Source organism: Cupressus sempervirens, chromosome 3 (assembly GCF_028749045.1).
Source record: "Cupressus sempervirens isolate cs-2001-9-10 chromosome 3, ASM2874904v1, whole genome shotgun sequence".
Classification (NCBI taxonomy): Eukaryota; Viridiplantae; Streptophyta; class Pinopsida; order Cupressales; family Cupressaceae; genus Cupressus; species Cupressus sempervirens.
The window spans coordinates 1,016,282,343-1,016,302,128 of NC_143120.1; the positions used below are offsets into that span (position 1 = coordinate 1,016,282,343).

Consider the following 19,786-nt stretch of genomic DNA (forward strand, 5'->3'; position numbering starts at 1 on the left):
AATGTTTCTTTCCTACTTCTTAAAGTTATATGTTGTGTTCAATCTATTGATAATTGTTGTATTGTGAAGATATCCTTCCTTTCAGCATTTAATCAATTCTAAACCTGCATGTGAGTTCTTTGAAGGTAGATTAGAGTCTAGATCTGTATATTGGAGTGTTTTGTTGATGTTTTGTGCAGTTGTGGGCAGAGTTGTAACCACAATTCTATCTTGGTGCATAACCTTTCCCTTTCAACATTTTAATTTATGTTCTCCTTTTGCCTTTTTTTCTCAAGCAGTAGTTTAGGTGCACCCTGATAGTGAGGAAGCCGACCTTCTCCAAAGATTTAACCTTAGAGCGCAAGTCCCACACTTGGAGGCTGTTTCCATGTTAAACAAGGTCGCTTGAGGGTCATACCTCAAGAAAGGGTGTAGGTTTTTGTGTCAACAGTTCCTAAGTATTTGAGTATGTTGAATTCTCTAAGTATATGTAAGTCATTAGAGTAGTGGAGTTTACTTTTGCAGCATGTCCTTTCCTCTATTACCATTGGGGTACTAAGCTTCCCCATATTGTCACGCTTCTTGCTCATTCCCAAGATTTTGTCAAAGAGTTAGGACTCCCCCTTACTAGTGTGTCACCTCCCTTCCATATCTCGATTCTTGAATTATGATGCAAGTCATGGAGTACCTGTTTTGATCTTTTCGCACTATTAACCCATTGCAAGGGTTGCATGAATGCCTTATGGACATTGTTAGTATGCTTTGGGAGATGATTGAGTGCTTATGTGTTGCATTCATGATTGATGTCAACATATTAGTTTTTTGGATAGTTCTTATAGAGTACTAGAGACAATTTTGTTCGGTGAGGTTTTTGGTTGTTGAGTTACTTTTAGCGAGGTAAGCAGTATGTTTGTGGATGTTTATAGATGCCATGGCTAAGAGCGTGAAATGAGTTATGAAGTTTTCAGCGAGTTATGAAAGATTTTCTGAGTGGTTGTAGGACAGTTTACAGGGAATTGCATGTTGTTGCTTGTGCTGTATCTTTTTGACAAGGTTGAAGCTTGTTTAGAGGGCTTGGATATTGGTCAAAGACATGTTCGTGATGCTATGTTCAAGGTGGCAAAATTTGATTTTCATTTCGTGAAGACTTGTGAAGGATAATGTGCGGATTATTCCTTGGAGGCGGATTGAGTTTTGTAATAGATGTAAATTGTATTGTAGCATGTGGAACCTAGTTGTATTATCTTATGATGGTCCTATATTATTCATTGTACATTGCAAAAACTTCAAGGATGACTCAATTAGTTATTAGGACTTGGTATAAAGGAAGGATACTTTTCCATGATTGAGTATTGCGTGCAGATGTTTTATTGTTGTGTGAGCTTGAATGCAAATTTGTGAAGATCAGAGAAGTGTTTGATGACGAGGATTAGTGTAGACTTCAAAGGAACTGTATTGGCAAGAGAACTTGTAATATTCCCCTCTAATGATAAAATCTTATATCTAACAATTGAATTAATACTAATATTTATTAAATAATAAATATTATACATTAGATTGAAGACATTTTGATTAAAAATTAAAGATGTCTAGTACAGTTGGTGCCATTCAATAATTTGATGAAAACTAATCTAATATATATTGCTAAGACATTCACCTATATGTACCAATAGAACTAACAAAACTAAATACTAAACAAACTATATACCATTATACAAACATGTTTATTTTGTAATATGGGAACAATTGAGACAGAGCAACACTTTGTCAAGGAGTGCCTAGCTTACAATGACATCAAATATGGTTATAGAAAAACACTGCAGAACAAGGACTTCAACTATTTATTCAAGGAAGATCAAGTGAAGAGAGCAGCGAATTTGATTACCAAACTTCAAAGAAGGAGAGACAAATTAACCAAAACTTTACAACTGATTAGTTCCGCTCCTGACTCGGGAGGGTGATTGCATGGGTCCCATAGACTACTTTAGTCTCGTGGACGTCATTAAAATCTATCATATCATATCATATCATTCCTAACTATAAACATTTACCTTTCAACTAGTCCTAATTATAAATATCTTCCCTAAACTAGACCTAGGTACATGACTATCTGACCAAGCATAGTACATACTATAAGTACGAAGGGCTTTTGAATGGCTTAATGATTGAACAAGAAGACGAATCGAATATTTAGAAAATAACGAAGAAGATTAAATATTTAAAGTTAGTATTGGAACTATAAAAGGCAAACTCACTCTTACATAAAGGAGTCCACGTAATCATAAAATAAGGAGTATTAGTAATCCCAAAATCATAAGGAGGGCATTTTATAAGGTAAGTAATATGGAAGTATATTTTTATTAATTAAAAAAGAAGCTATCTTTAGGGTATTGAAATAATAATAATACGTTTAATTGATAAAGGAAAATTGAAGTAAGTATATGTGATATTTTGTCATAAGTAAATTGAAGTAAGCTTGGATTGGGATAAACTTGAAGAGGAGGACCTCCATGCGAGAACTGTACTTGTAATTGATAGGACTAAAGCTTGGCTTAAGACGAAGAAGTAACTAAGGCTGAAGGGAACAAAGCATTCCCCCCAAATGACCTCAAGTAGCTTTAGTTCTTTAATTCCACCTCTTGGTACTGATCAAGTTGCGCCTTGTTCCCCTGAAGGTGAACAGGTTTAGAACAAGAAGTTGAACCTTGTGCAGAGGAGCTGGTTCAAGTTCAAATTTAGACATCTCGAAGGATCACGTGCTCTTAGAGTCAAAAAGGCAAAAAGGATAAAGAAGTTGTAATTTTAGACAAAGAGCCCAACTAAGGAGAGCTGAAAGCAAAATCCTCTACCGAGAGCCCTATAAAGGTGATAGATCATAATCAGTAAGTAGATGATGGAGTTGATACTACAAATACAGGTGCACTAACTATTGTGACCCCTGTAGGCCCTCAAAGCTCTCAAACTCAGGGTGATGTTTCCACTCTCAATTGGTTTGATCATTTAGTCAATAAGAAGAGAAACATATTGCCAATCACTCTTCCATTGCAAGATATGGTAGCGAAATACCTTGGGAGAACTCCCAAGAGTAAGAAACCAAAGGTTGAGTCCATGTTAGATATGGGTGATAAAACATGGCATTGGATAGCAAGCATTTACAAGCCCACCAGTGACAAAAGTCAAGAAGAAGCTCAGTCACAAGACTTCATGGTATAGAGAACCAATCTTGGGATGGCTACTAGAGCTGTAGATATTAAGATCTTCAATGCTAGCAATAAGAAGATCAAGCATAGAATTTGGAAAGATAAGAAGGAGATGAAGCAAACTATGCATCTAATGGTAGAATATACCCATGTCCTGCAAAATCGTGATGCATTAGCAGTCCTAGGTGGTGCTTTGGTTGTAGATGTTACTTCTCCAACTAATCAAAAATTCATTGATCAACTTAAGAGGGACAAGTTAGTTGCTAGAGTCTTCAATGAGTGGGTGGACATTGTAATGACCAATGGAATGAGTTATATCTCTGAATTTACTGAGACTAAGGCACGTGCAACCAAAATGGTAGCAGAGCTAGAATCTGAACTAAATGCATAGGAAAGTGAGAAAGTGAAGTGGGATGAATTTAGTATCTAGATAATGAAAGTCCAAACTTATGGTATTGCCAAATTCTTGGTAGATGTACTTGATGCCCCCAATAGATGGTGATTTCCTGTTAATTGCTAGAGCTAATTTAGAATGGAGGAACATGATCATCGAGCAAGGCTTGGAAGAAGTCTCGAAGTTGCTAAAGGAAATTGAGTGCCTCAAACACATCCTAGACAACGACATCAAGTGCATTGATGTCAAGATCATTGGAAATGAAGATAAACTTGATAGAGGGATGCTAGAAGTGTTGGCTTCTTTTTAAGACAGGATCAAGATAATGAAAGAAATCCGAGAGCTGACATTAAAGGACTTCACCACCCTCACCGATGCAGACTCTATGATGATTTTGTGCAGGGATCTGGAAGCCCGTGAGAAGAAAATGAACCATGTCCACATTATTGAACGTGTCTGGAAGTTGAGGGTGGAGCTGATCGGAGTGCCCCTTTAGAATGGAGGAACATGATCATCGAGCAAGGCCTGGAAGAAGTCTCAGAGTTGCTAAAGGAAATGGAGTGCCTCAAACAGATCCTAGACAACAACATCAAGTGCATTGATGTTAGGATCATGGGAAATGAATATAAACTTGATAGAGGGACACTAGAAGTGTTGGCTTCTTTTCAAGACAAGATCAAGATAATGAAAGAAATCCGAGAGTTGACAGTAAAGGACTTCACCACCATCGCCCGTGCAGACTTTGATGATTTTGTGCAGGGATCATTTGGAAGCACTTGAGAAGACAATGAACCATATCCATAGGATTGAACGTGTTTAGAAGCTGAGTCTGGAGCTGATTGGAGTGCCCCTGTAGAACGTGTTAGTTGAATTTGTTGCCGCATACAAGAGGTGGAAGGACGCATGTTGCGGACTTCCTGAAAATCAGGAGCAACAGACCAATCCCAATGTAGTTGTTGGGAATAGACTAGATAGGATCTAGGGGCTATATGGCTTAGTTTGTTTTCCTTTTAAATTAGTTGCTAAAAGACTTTGTTTTTAGAAAGCTAGTTTCCAACTCCTCGTGAGAGTTAGTTTTTGAAAAATTGAATCTTGGAGCCTTGCACGGCTATATAAGTTTATTTCGAAGACTTTGATAGGGTTGACCCTTTGGTTATTGATACTTTCGTAGTTAAATATCAATTTTGGATTGTGATACTCTTACAGTAAATGCAATAATATCTAAATTGTATGGTTTGATATACATGTTTTGGGTGGTAAATCATATGGGTTTCCTGAAGCATGCTTTTATTTTCGTATGGGAGTAAATGTATGTGTAACCAATTCATTCTTTGCATTACATATTGTTGATCTTGAATCCTGATAACATAGTTTCCTTCACTGTGATTGAGTTTATTTAGATTTGTTTCACAATAACATGCAGTCTTGTGGCTTATAATTATTGTGAAGTTTGAATTACTTTTTAATCTGCACATTCTTTTCATCATTGTGAACTGATTGATATGGCTTATGCTTTCTGTTGAAAAGTGATTGTTGAAATAATTCTTTTACAATAAGATTTGTATTGCTATATCTTTGAAGTCAGGAAATTGCACTTGTAAATACAGAGAGTTCGTCATTCAAAGAACTCATTTGTTAGTGTTTCTGTTTTTCTCCAATTTGGGAATAGAATCAAAAATATGTTAACGTTTTGAAGAGGGAAAAACTGTATACTAACAGTGTTTCATCTAAAATATCAAGTATTTGATTTTGCATATTGTAGTAGAACAAAATTCACACCAACAATTCTCATGTCACTGAATTTTCTTATTGGTGGACTCAAAGGTGCTTTATTCTCATTAGACATGCATTTAATGTAGTAATTGTAATAAGGGTTTTTTGAGGTTTCATCTAGGTTATTGGTTTCAAATCAATGCTAGTTGTTCATTGTATTTGGAGCTCCTATATAATCCTCACTCCTCCCCATTTGTAAGGGAGAGTTTTGGAGAATTATCACTTAGATCTGCCATACTTGAATTTAATCATTGAAGTGTGGTGATTTATTAAGCATTGTGAAGTGTTGTGTGGTTCTTTGATCTCTCAGTTTAGTTTAGAATTTTCTTTGAGTAATCTAGCTGGATGAACAAAATTGTGAATCAACCTTTATGAAACTTGTCTAATACCACTTGTTATTTGCTGAAGATAAATTTACCTCACTTGGTCAATTATAAGATTAGTAAGTTAAACTTGAATTATTGCTTACACATTGATATGCATCAATGAACGGTGTTGGTGTTATAGTAGTGATTTGAATATCTGTTGCTTACCTTAGAAGATTGCACTAGCTTGGTGGAAGTTAATGAGAAAACTAAGCCTAGTTGAGTTTACAAACACATTCATATTCTTTTGCATTCTTGGATTAGAATAAAGTTCCTAAACCTTCATCTATTTGCAATTTATTTCAAAATCCCTAGTTTAGAATCATACACTTCATTGTCATCATTCATACTCATTGACATATGAAGAGTATTATCGTAAGTCCCCTTGCATATCCAACATAGATTGAGTCAAAATAAACTCATCCACACTAAAGTCACAAGTTTACAATTGGAACCTTGGAGTCACCTATATGATCCTCTATAATCTTAGCATACATGGTGAACAAGAGAGGGTAGAGTGTTTTTAACACTTGATTCCATGTTGGTGTGGTCATAACACACCCATCAACTATACCCTCGACTATTGACCTTCAATATTCCAACCTTTTTCATCGTTCACCTCGCCTACCTCTTTGCATGGGTGAATCACCATTAATTCTAGTTGGATGATGCACCGTTTACAATACTTAGTGGACAAAAAGGGAGCATTTAATGATGGAAATGTGGACCTTTGGTGTTGAAAAAAAAGATGCAACCAAGGATGCCATTAATGTGGTGTTATTGTAGAGTATGTTTGTAGGTCATAAAAGTCTTTCCCCATCTTTCCTATGTATGCCCATAGGCACATGACACAATATTGAGTGCATTTTGATGGAAAATGCTACTTTTGGGTATCGATGCTATTTGTTGGGTACTAGTTTAGGGATGCATTATTTATGGTCTTTGATTTTTTTTTGGTGGTTTTATGAAACATAGAGGCCTTATGAAATGGATTATTATGAAAGATACTCAAAATTCCAAATCAAAGTTATTTTGAACCCTAGTGTTTGAGCACATCGATTCAAGGATGGAAACCCTTGGATTCGCAAGAGGTTGAAGGACAAAAACCCTAATGATTTCTGTTCCAAAGGATGAAAACCTTTTTGGCTGAAGGAGTGATTCTCATCTAGAGGTTGTTTTGAACTTAAATGATAGGCGGTATTGATGACATGGAGTGGGCATGATATTTATAGTTATTATGGAACATCAATCTAGTGATTATTTTTGGAGCTTTCATGGCAATGCAACTCATCTCCATTTTGTTAATGTCATATGGGACAAGTTATTGTACATACTTGACCAAGCAGATAAAGTGTTGTTCTTAGATGGATGTGCATCAAGTAGGGTAGATATAGTTTATTTTTACTCATTTTTCATCGTAGCTTTTGTATTCCACTTATATAAAATCTAGAAGCAATGAGGCCTATTGCTTTACAAGAAAGGATAAATGATTTGACACAAAGTTTGGTTATCTAGGTAGTCGTGTAAAATAAAACAATGGTTCTTTTCACTTACTTCATTTTATTTTATTTACTTGTGTGAGGTCCCTTGGGGTCGACTTTGCAAATAGGAGTTTGCTAGATTGTCCTGAAGGATGGTGGAACTACCTTTAAGGACATAAAAATTAGTTGATCTTTTTAACACAGTTAACCCCGCTGCAACAACTTACCCTAGTTTTCAAGGTATTTGTCTTAAATATTTGTCTTAATTCCAAAGTTCATTTTGAAACCCCACAAAGAATGACTCTTCAATTCTCAAGGAGAAATATTGATTGACTATTTTTAGTAACTCAGCTTCTGCATGGTAAAGATATACATCTCTCTTGTAGAAATTACCCTCTATTGGCAAGCATTACCACTCTTGTTGATTTCCATTTTGGTACTCTTCTTTTTTTGTAGATAGCACCTTAAGTCCATAGCTAGTTTGTTGTTTCCTGAACTGGAACTCTTATTAAGTGTAACGTTTGCTTTACTTATTTTGAGAGATAAGCAAGGAGATAGTTGAATATAAGGTATCTTATAGCATGTCTTTGACAAGGAACAAAGGCGAATCGAAGAGTAAATTTTAAGACCATGATGACAATTTCCTTAGGAGAGACAGAGAGCATGAGATTCATTTACCACCATACTTCACTCTTCTAAATAGGCCTCTACAAAAAATCCTTTTTGGAGGTGAAAGAAGTTAAGAAACAACTCCAAGAAATAATTGAATCAAGGAATTATCTGTCCATTTACATTTCCATTGGATCTCTTATTGTCATTGTGCCAAAGAAAGATGTTGAATAGAGAATGGATGTTGATGATTAACATCAAATATCACAATAAAATATAGATATCCCCATTCAAGTATTGACATATTCTTCTGCACAAAGGCATGCTAACTAGCAGCGATGCTTGTGTTTAGAATTTCGGGTCTTTATAACTGGTTTAACTTACAGATAATGCTATCTTCTTGGTTTGAATTCTTTTTGATATAGATCAGCACAATGTAATGTCCCCATGAACATGCCTATAAGATTTGGGACTGATTCCTTCAAATTAATTATAAATTACTTCTTTCTAGTCAATGGCTTCACTTAAAGAATAACATCTTTTAAGTATTTGTAGAACTCATTCTTCAACCGTAATTATTAACCAACAATATTATTGTTCAAAGACTTCTCTATTCTTGCTATGAATTTTGATACTTAATATTGAGTATACAAGATGACAATGATGGATTTTTCCATTGTAAGAAACAATATTATCTTAAACTCCTTACATTCACTTCCTTGACTTGACATTGTAATTCTATATTCAACATATGGTTTGCAGGCATACATGGTAGATATAATCCTTTGCAATTTTTCTTTACAGTCCTCAATGACTGGACGATTCTATAATTTGGGTGATTTTCCATGTATAGAGAGCATGCAATTCTAATTTAGTTACACATTATTATGTAGACATTTTGATATGACTGAGTTCTTCTTTCTGTCCAAAACATTGATGGATATCGTGTGCCTTATTCCATCTTTGGGTGAGTTTATATTAATTCTCTCATTACCAATTTCCGTCGATATTGGATTGAAAAACGGTTCACTGCCTTCCTTAGTTGTGCTGGTTATTGAATGTAAATTGAATATACATTGATTACTTATGTTATTTGCTGACTGTTCAATCATGGCAATGCTCCCTTAGGCGTTATCAGAAATGTCAATTGTCTAAATCTATTGGATGGTCTTTCACTATATATGCCTATGGGAATGTTATTTGTTGACTTACGTGAAGATGGTGTGGGTTGGAGGCTCATGCTGCCTGGTAGAAACTCAGTTTGAGGGCACTATACTAATTCCCTTCACTATTTTATCTTCTCCAAACTTGTTGTAGGAAATGAAAAATGTATAACCATATGCCTTATAAATCTCTTATCATCTTTCTCTTCCCATACTTTGTATCATATTCCTCTCCCTGTTAGTTGTCCCGTAAGAACACATAATTGGAAAGGCTCGATGAGCTCATTGACTATGCCACTGTTGTTGATGTTGGAGCATTGGTATTGATTGTAAAATGATCCAATGAGAAATTTATTGCAGGAATTGGTCTGAAAGAATCCTCCTGATTCCATATTGTTTTCCATCATTCTCCTCCATATCCTGGTGATATCAAATGCTGGATCATTCCACACTCCAGATGGTTCCCTATTTGATGCTGAGTCTTATATCCACGAATTTGGATGATCTGCTGCTACTACAATCCTCTTTAACACTGATTATAATGTATCTTGGATGATTTGCTCCTGAAAATCTCCTTATGCCCTGCTATGTCAGTCTGAAGTCTTCTTCCCACGGTAATTGGAGAGTCCTCTCCTTTTTTCCCCCCGTATTGGTAAGGCTATATAATAGAGATATATATCCATGCCCTCATTATTTAGTTCTAATGTTTCTTATATCATGCGTACATAAAGGGTAATGAGACACGTTGTTTCATTGTTTTGTTTAGACACGACTATTGAAGATTTATATATTTCAGATTGTAGCAAATGATATATATCATTTATTGTATTATAATCATAACAATATTTAATCATATTTAAATATATTAGATTTATATTATTTATCTTTACTTGGATATTATTCTAATTGTTCAGTTATTATATGTACCATACATTATACTATGACTCTTGGTATGTATATTCTTGTAGCTTTTATATTTTAATTACTTTTAATGATTATTGTTTTTATAAATTATATAATATTGATAATAGATAATCATTATATATATATGTACTCTAATATGTATACTATCAATGTTTCTTATATTAAAGATGATATAACACAAGTTATTATTTTGATAAGATTATATATTTTTTATCAATTATTAATTATTTAATTATTTAATATTATAGTTATTTTAATCTGAGCTCTAGAATAGGGGATATTACACACAATGAAGGAATTTCCATAGTTAGAGAGCTGTAGAAAGTGAGCAAATCATTGTCAACATTCTGAGATAGATCCAAAATGGAAAAGGAAATAAGTATATTATAGAACACCTTTCATCTGCTAGTATTGAACCATATGGGACAACCATTACAAAAGCTGTAAGAAAGAAAGTCAAGTGTTCCTTTGTTATTGATTCCTCATTTTTGTGGCCCTAAGATCACCACTTGTGGAGTACATACCTTCCCATCTTTCTTAGATCCATTGAAGCATTTGTTGACGTCTTATGGCTTGTAATACTTCCAATATCATCATTAAAGAGTAAGATTACATGAAGTACTTAAGAGCACCTTTTAAATACACATACTATATTTTGAAGCTTTAAAGGAGCTTGTTTCAAGCGCCATCCATTTGTTTGAACTTTAGTTAAACCTATTTTCTTAAAAAAAAATAAACACGACAAAATGGGAAGTCATATAATTGAAGACTTGTTATGCATCAAGCGAACCATCTAGACTAGGGAAGTTTCTATAATTTGGTTGAATTTGTCTCCAATGATCTTGCTATAAATCAGTATCTGCTCCTATGTCCTTGTATTTGTGTTTTTTTGTCAATTTCTTACGCTTAACTTTAAATTTATATTCGTTAGAATCCTTGTAAGATTCTTGTAAGAATTTGGTATAGCTCTGATACCATGTAAGAATTTGCTTAAGGCAAGAATGAAATGCCAAGATCTAGAAGTTCAAGAGATAGCACAAGAGAGACAAGATATGATCAAATGAGAATGGATTAATCAGATAATTGGATGAATACATCATAAAAGTTCCTTGTATATAAAGGCAACTGATATGTCTAGAAGTCATACAAGAGATAAGCATAACAACTAAGCACATGTCCACCAAGAGTGGATTATCCTCCATTGTGCATAAATGTACGTGCAACAATGAGAGGATAAGAATGTAAAGGTTTATCTCATAAAGAGATGTAGTAGACAACATGTGCTCAATTGGAGTGCAAACTATTGTGTTTTCAACATGACAACTCATATGAATATGCAAACTCCTAGGTGTCTACATGACAACTAATATGAATATGCATTATCCTAAGTAAGCTTAAGTAAAGTGTAAATAGTAAATACTTATTTACACCAACAATTCTTAATTTAAACACATTTGGTTTCTACCAAGTTCTTTGAAGGGTAATTTTTTTGTTTGGCTGTTCTTTATTTTTGCAAATTGACTAATTAAAGAAGTTATTTATAAAAGTTTCAATAAGAATTACTAGTTGGCATTATTTTAAAAATGTAAATTACTAAGTTATCATTTAGAATTTGCATTGAGCTATTTGAATCACTAAAATATACAAATTTGATATTAAATTCTATTTTCTTCTCAACTATAGCCTCTAGTACATATGGTATGAATAGAAGAAAATCCCCAAACATCCTATACGTGTAATTGTTTTCCTATTCCTCTAAATTTTTCATGGTTCCTTGTATTTGAATTTCATTCTCATGCCTTATAATTTTGGGAATATTGTTGATGTTCTTAGAGTTTTCCCTTGGGATGCTTTTGGTCGTTTTTTATTAGAAGTATTTTTAGTGCTCTCTAGCGGATGTGTCCCTTCCCATTTTTGCCCTTGTCCCCACCCTCTTACTTGGACAAAAATGGAAACGTTTCGAAGACATCCCTCTTTTGTGAGTGGATGTTTCAAGAATGTGTAGGAAATGTCCCCACTAGCTCTTATCATTAAAAAAATGAAAATGTCCTAGGGACATCCCTTTCTTGCCTAGGGACGTCCAAGTGTCCCTTGACCATCCCAAGAACAGATAACTATCCCTTATGGTCCAGCAATATGTCAAGCACATTTTAATAAGTACATTTTTAATTGAAAAAAGATCCTCGTGAGGGGTGAAAATCCCCACCAATTTAAAATCTAACCAAGTAATAGACTAATGATTAACCATGAACACAAGATTTACAAAATGCATATCTTTTGTTGTAGATCTTTGCATCTGCATAGTCAAAGTCACAATCAAGGATGATCTTGTTTCATACATTGGACAATTTGCACATTGTACAAGGATTGTCTCAAACAAACTTGGCATGCCATAGCCATTATACTGTTGACTATGAGTTGAGTCTTAGTCAGCAGGATTTGCCACATTTATAATTGATAGAACAGTCTCATATATTAGTATTCCAGTTGAGGGCAAACTGGAACATAACCAGTTACCTTTGTACTTAAACATTCATCTCTGTTAATTAGATTGACAATATAACATGCAGTCTTGAAGGTTTCAAGAATACTTCGATAACAAGATGCGCTGAATACACACAGCAGTCAAGCATGTCCATTGTCTATATTAATTCATGCTCTGTGCGTGTGCGCGTGTGTGTGTCTATATATATATATATATATATATCATAATTCATATTCAATTACCCGCACTTAGAAATATTCTATATCATATAATGTCTATAATGAATGCTTTATCTATGTAATCGATTGTTTGAAATTTCCTTGTATTTTAAATTTTACCCTATTTTTTAATAGCTGTCCCCTAAAAAATAGCTAAAAATATTTCCTGTACCAGAAAATCCAGTCTTCAGCCCTGTCTTGGAAACTTGTGGGAGCATAGAGTATTTATGATTATATACATAAAACTTGTGACCCTACTCCATCTTTGTTGGTAAATATCCTATGGATGATCTGTATGTTACCTCAGGTTTGTGAGATGTCAGGACGGGAAAACAGGTTTCCGGGACAGATTTCTTTTTTCTTGGAGCAGGGGGCATCAGTGGGAACAACTATATAAAAAATAGAAAAAAATTAAAATACACAGGGAAATTATAAATATTCATATAAAAACATGCATAAAGCATGCTTATATAAATTCCAGAATCCTAACATATAATGTTTGTGTTAAATAATTGAGCTTTACTGTTCACAGGAGATTGAAAATCAAACAAATTATCAAAACTGAAACATCAATTTTATGGGGACAGGCAAGGAAATTTTTCTGGAAGTTTCTGAGTTTTTGGGACGTTCCCATTTTTGGGATGGCTCAATTTTTGCTGGAAACACGTGCCCGGGTAACTCTGATGATCCCTAAAGTATTTAGTGTTTTTTCGCTTCCTTTATTTTGTTTTTTTTCAGGAAATAGTTATAATATCCTGTGAAAATGTCCAACTTATATATACCAAGGCTTATTCGCTAATATGAAGAATTTTTCATAGCCGCCATTTGTTCGTCATATGACAATTTTTAGTATGTTCAAGAGGGTAGGTCTGTCCTTGGAGATTATATTAACATCATCAGAGTTGAATGGGTGTTTCATATTTTTTTTTTATGAAATAGACATTAATAGTTTTGCTTGAAAGAAGAGCTTTTTTTGTGTCTAAATATGGTATTCAATTAAAATTTTGCGCATAAATAAGAAATGAAATGCATCATAATGGTTCTTTTGTGTATACAAATTTATTGTACTTGGTATATTCATTGTTTCATCTTCTGATTGTAATTTCTGATGACTTCATTGAGCAGTATGGACGAATTGTTAAGATTGATATGAAGTATCCTCCACGTCCTCCTGGCTATTGTTTCATTGAGGTATGCTTCTTGACTTCAAATTCAAACTGTTGTGTTCTATGGAATCTAGGCTATACAGCAAGAAATATTACTGTGATATGTGAATGGTTGGCATAAAATTGCGGTTTTGATACCAGGTCATAATGATGTTTTAAAAACGTTTGCTTCCTTCCTCTTAAGTTATAATTTTTTTTCAATTTTTTCTTTTTCATAATATTATGTTTGTAATATACAGTTCAGTTGTAAATTATTTGTCATTGTTGCAGTATGAGGATGCTCATGATGCAGAAGATGCAATTCGAGGTCGTGATGGATATGAAGTTGATGGTCATCATCTGCGGGTCAGAGAAGATTCTTGTTCTATTACATTTTTCAGGTAATAATTTACATACAACCCCTTTTGAGGGAATAATATTTTATGTATATTATTACTCTTTTATGCAGGTTGAACTTTCTCATGGTGGGAGAGGATCAGCATCAACAGATCGGTATAATAGCTTTAGTAGTGGAGGAGGCAGACGAGATGGTGGTCTACCAAGAAGTTCTGACTATCGAGGTATGTCTCAAAATTTGGACAAAACTAATTTCTTTCTATTTGGAGGTTTGATATTGCATCATTAGTTTAGTCTCAATTTTCAGTTCTTTTCTGAAGGCAAGCCTTTGTTGTCTAATCCAGTTATTATCACTGGGCTGCCTACCTCAGCATCATGGCAGGACCTAAAAGTGAGTTATGACTAGTAAATGGTTAAATTTATCAAGATAATGTGAGTAGTTTTATTTAATTTTTAGTCCACTGTGATTTTCAGGATCACATGCGAAGAGCTGGTGATGTTAGTTTTGCCCAAGTATTCCGTGATGGAAAAGGTAAGTTTTATGTTCTATAAACTATTAAAAGTAAAGGACAATGGCATGATTACAGTTTTAAGTGTATAACGATTCTTTTGTTGTTACATTTTGTCTATGCCAGAGTCTATCTTTTAAATAGGAAATGTGCTCTCATTGGAATGGGAAAAAGGAACATGACATGTGAGGAACTTTCGAAACTGTTAGAGAATGGTAGGTGACAAGATTCTAATCCCTAGCAAGGGCAGTGACATCTCTCAACGCTCATTAATAATGGATTCTACTGTGGTAGCATTGCAAGAACATTCAGTAAAACTCTATTTTCACCTACAATTGACACAATCAACAATTAAACATGTTCACTGCCATTACACACATGATAGGAAAATCAAGAAACAAGAGTACAGTCATGCAAAGAATCAAGCACACAACTGAGGCACAAGTCTTTTGCTTTGTCATGCCCCTGCCATGATACTTACTATACCCGAATATTGTCTTATTGTTTTAAGGCTAAACAATTTTCTGCAATATTGGACCAAAGGTATTAATCTTTTCCAGTGATTGATATGGCAAAAAACAAGCCACTAATGTTACATAGAAGTCAGTGATCCTAATTGCTAGAAAGCAATCAACTAACAATAATGGCGATCAGATTAATAAACAGGAAATAAAACAGTTAATGTGAAGAGGCGTGGACAAGGATCAGAAGCAATTAGTTAGTTAACAATAATGAAGAGGCATGCCTTCTCTCAAGGGTCACCGTTCTTCAAGGAAACAAAGAAATAAATAGAGAAGATGGCGGGAAGGAAGAGGATCAGGTAGAACCAGGAAGACAGCATCAGGATTAATGAGCAATAAATCTGATAAGGATACAGTTTTAGAAAACACATATATTAAAATGCAGCTTCTATATTTGTCCGACTCGGTGGTATGATGTATATTGTATTGAATTGTATAATCAGCTGACTTGCATTTGATAGAAGATATGGGTTTCAATCTTGCTGCCGATATGCATATTATATGTTGTTATTTTTTGCTATATTCTCATTGATTGGATCATCTCATTTTGGGAGAGGGGGGAGATATGGTACTTACAAAGGATGCAAGTAGGTAGAGATGTTGATTTTATAGCAGAAATAACACAATACAAGGAATAGATATCACAACACATAATGATAAGACAGAGTAGTTACCCTGGGAAAACCCTCCAACCTTGGGGAAAAAACCCAGCACACCAAACAAATAACTATTATTGAATAATAACAGGAGTCTGCATTTTTACAATGCTCACAGACTGAAACAATAATAAATACTCTTCCGAGTCTGCAGACACTTAACGATCAATATCATGCTCTAAACAATAATTTTGAACCTGCAATTTATATTCTTTGCACACTGAAGACTCTTTTAATAACAATGAGTGCTGTATGTGAACAATTTTGAATATGAACAACTGTCCCAGAAACAAGACAAAACTTACTGTCCTGAAAAACTAACAGCAAATACAATACAAGAATTAACATCAGTGTCACACAAAAGGCAGATATTTCATGTTTTGCCTGCCATGGCACATGAAGCAGCTGCTGATAGAAAAGAAGTGGCTTCATTTTCCATGAAATGCCTGACTATGGAAGGTCATGTTTTCATCGTCTTAAACCAATGTCTTCATTGGGAGAATAATTGATGATGTCAAGAGTGATATGACAGGCTCCACCGTATATGAAGTGCTATTAGATAATATAGGTAAACATTTGAATGACTAGATAGCAGCATAACACATCACACAGGTATGAAAGATATCTCCTGGAGCTACATATCATCAACACTTCCAGATATCCATGTTATGGAATCTCTCAACATGATAACCACAATGGCTACACCCATTTGTTGAAAAGCGTTTTGTCACGGAATCTCTCAATGTGATACCCACAATGGCTACACCCATTTATGTAAAAGAGTTTATCACGAAATCTCTCAATGTGATAACGTCATGGACTCACATGACATTCACCATGGCTACTCCCATGTGTGAAAAGAAACATGTACACAAACTTCTATCATGGAATTACTTAATGTGATCATCATAGTATGTCTGAACATGATGTCCACCATGGCTACTCCCATGTGTGGAAAGATCAGGTCTCTTAAGGGCTTTTTCACTTCATATTTCTCCATCTTAGAGAAATATGCGTTTTAGAACAGCAACATGTCTCAAGGGCTTTCATGACATATTTCTCCATCTCAAAGAAATATGCATTTTAGCATACAAAAATAATCACTAATGCAGAGACACCCTCTCAGCAAGGGCAGCATTCTCCACAACTCCAAGCTTGTCTTGAAAATGTGCAAATTTCACCCGAGAGAGGGGCTTGGTGAGAATGTCAGCTACCTATTCATCTGTGCAAATATACTGAAGTTGATTAGCTTTTCTCAATACTATAACTCTGATTTAATGATATTTGATTTTGTTCTATCATGAAACACTAGATTCACAAAAAGCTATAGACAACTTTGATTAAACACAGTGATGCAAAGCTGGCTCTAATACTCGACCAGACAAACCTGCAAGAAGCTTTTGAAGCCACATTGCTGCTAGAGCAACTACACATGCAATAAATTCAGCTTCTGCAGTCCTTTGAGCCACAATTTCTGCTTCTTGCTGCACGAGGAAATCAGACAGACCCCAAACTGAAACAACATCCAAAAGTGCTTTTCATATCAGTTCCAGCCCAATTAGCATCAGAACACCCTTTTAAATTCAGATCTATTTCTGAAGCATATCTCAAGGCAAATCCAACTGTGCCACACGAGTTATTTAAGATACATGAGTTATTCAAGATATGCTCGGTTGCAACTAAATGAATTTGTTTTCGTTCACATGTGAACTGACTAACAGAACTCACTGCATAAAAAAATCTGGTCCAGTATTCATTAAATACATCAAAGATCCTATCAGCTGTTTGTACATGGTAGAATTTACCAAATCAGAGCTAGCTGCAGCAACTCTCAAATTCTTTATATTTGCCTCCATGGGAGTAGACATGGACTTGCAATTCAACATTCCAAACCTCTTCAAGATATCTAATGCGAAAAACAGTTCCAATTAATATTTTATGAGGGCTCCGGTTCTAGGAAGAAAACAGTTTTGGAAGCTTCTGCCCAAAGAAAAGTTTGTAAATTATTGTCATGAATGATTGCTTTGGCTGCCTCAACTATGGATTTGTTTTTTGTTTCAGAAACTCCATTTTGCTGAGGGTTGTAAGGGGCACATAACTCCCTCTTATTCCCTGCCTCAATACAGAAGTTTTGAAAGCCTCCAGGAATGTATTCTCCTCCATTATCGGATCTCAAAACCTTGATCCTTTTTCCAGACATTTTCATTCTTTGAATCTACAAAGTACTTTTTTAGATTCCTTAGATTTCAAGAAGTAAATCCAAGTCTTTCCAGAATAGTCATCAATAAAAGTTACATGATACTAAAATCTACTCAAAGAACCCCCAAACATTGGTCCACATAAATCAGAACGAATCAAATCTAAAATACCTTTTAATCTACTTTCACTACTCAGAAAAGAACTTTTAACATTCTTACCCAGTGCACATTCTTTGCATATGCCATCATGGGCCCAACTGAGCTTTGGTAAACCAGAAGTGACCAAGTCTCCTATGCCATATCTCACTTGAATTGATGGAGTCATGCACCAATACTTGAATTAGACGAAGAGAGAGTTTGTATAGACCCTCTTGACAAACACCAATCACATGGGCAGATCTGAAACTAGAGTTCTTTGATCAAGAAAGAACTTTTTCTTTAGAAAATGCAACTTGGTACTCTTCATTCTTGTATCGGGCATTAACAGGTTGATCTTTTGGTACAACGGCAACCCTAGCGGTAAATAGAGGGATGCCAGATTCTAGTTGAAGAGATGTGGCTGAAACACCTTTTATTGAATATAACTTGGATCATCTCCAATTACTAGTTGTAAATTGGCTTCACTTTCTAACGAAACATAAGGATGCTCTCAATATTCTGTAAGGTGATGCGAGTCACCACCAGCAATCAGCCAAGTGTTGTTGTCAGTTGGAACATTGCTTGAAAGAGCTGAGATGAATAGAAATCCGGTTGAGTTGTCATTGGATTCATTTTTAGGTGACATCTCATCCACATTTGCATCAACAACATGATTTTTAGTTCTTTTAATGAAATCTTGAGCAAAGTGACCATACTTGTCACATCTAGAACATTTAATGTGAGATAAATCCTTCTTCTTTGGTCCAAGAGCTGAATTAGAACTATTGCCTCTATTCCTCTAGAAATTTCCTTCTCTCACTTCTCTTTCTTTCCCTCTAAATGTTTGAGCAGCAAGAACACAATTTTCTTCATTATGAGAGCTTCTTCCATTTTCTCTTGATATCAATCTAGATTCCTCTTCAATGCAATCAGCTCTAAGACAATCAAACATGAGAATTTCGGAACTCCCACAAATGTTCTGGATGGAGAACTCTCAAGATTGAGGAAGACCATTCATTGCCAACATACCTAGGTGTCTAATTCAACTATATTTCCAACGGCATTGGTAATTTTTTAACTGAATATTCTTCATGAAGTAGGAAATGACCGACACTCCTTTAGCCATTTTAATATGATGGAGCTATTATCTTAAGGCAAGAGCTTTGCTGGTATTGATGGTCTCACACAGATGTTGAAGAAACTTGAACATGATTCTGACAGTCTTCATCTTGGATATGATTGGTACAAGATGATCCTTTACAAAGTCTGTTAAAAACTTTCTAGTCTTTGTGTCATTCTTCATCCATGGATTTTTCTCAGCCTCGTCAAATGGCTCAGGCACCTCAGTCTCCTCATATTCTAGAAGATCATTTTCTTCTAGTGTAATGAGAACTCTGAATTTCCAAGATGTAAAGTTTGATGCGCCATAAAGCCTATCTTCAATTATGAGACCATTCACCATCTTGGATGCTTAGAAAGAATTATTCAGATGAGAAGAAAATAAGAAGGCTTTACGGACTTTGAATGAATCTGATTGCTTATTTTGACTAAACCTGCTCTGATACCATGTTGGTTTTATAGCAGAAATAACACAATACAAAGAACAGATAACACAAAATACAAGACACAGTAGATACCCTGGTAAAACTCTCCAACTTGAGGGGAAAAACC

At 34.9% G+C, this 19,786-nt stretch overlaps 1 protein-coding gene across 11 annotated transcripts in view; it reads left to right on the forward strand.

Annotated features, from left to right (window-relative positions):
- Window positions 1-19,786, forward strand: part of LOC149570210 (serine/arginine-rich splicing factor SR34A-like) — a 66,285-nt gene that overhangs the window by 9,823 nt on the left and 36,676 nt on the right. For all 11 annotated transcript variants that reach the window (XM_089822845.1, XM_089822851.1, XM_089822848.1 and 8 more), the window contains 5 exons: window positions 13,717-13,782; window positions 14,028-14,102; window positions 14,206-14,317; window positions 14,438-14,484; window positions 14,568-14,625. In XM_089822845.1, the coding sequence (XP_089678971.1) occupies window positions 13,717-13,782; window positions 14,028-14,102; window positions 14,206-14,317; window positions 14,438-14,484; window positions 14,568-14,625 (358 nt within the window). The remainder of the gene's footprint in view (window positions 1-13,716; window positions 13,783-14,027; window positions 14,103-14,205; window positions 14,318-14,437; window positions 14,485-14,567; window positions 14,626-19,786) is intronic.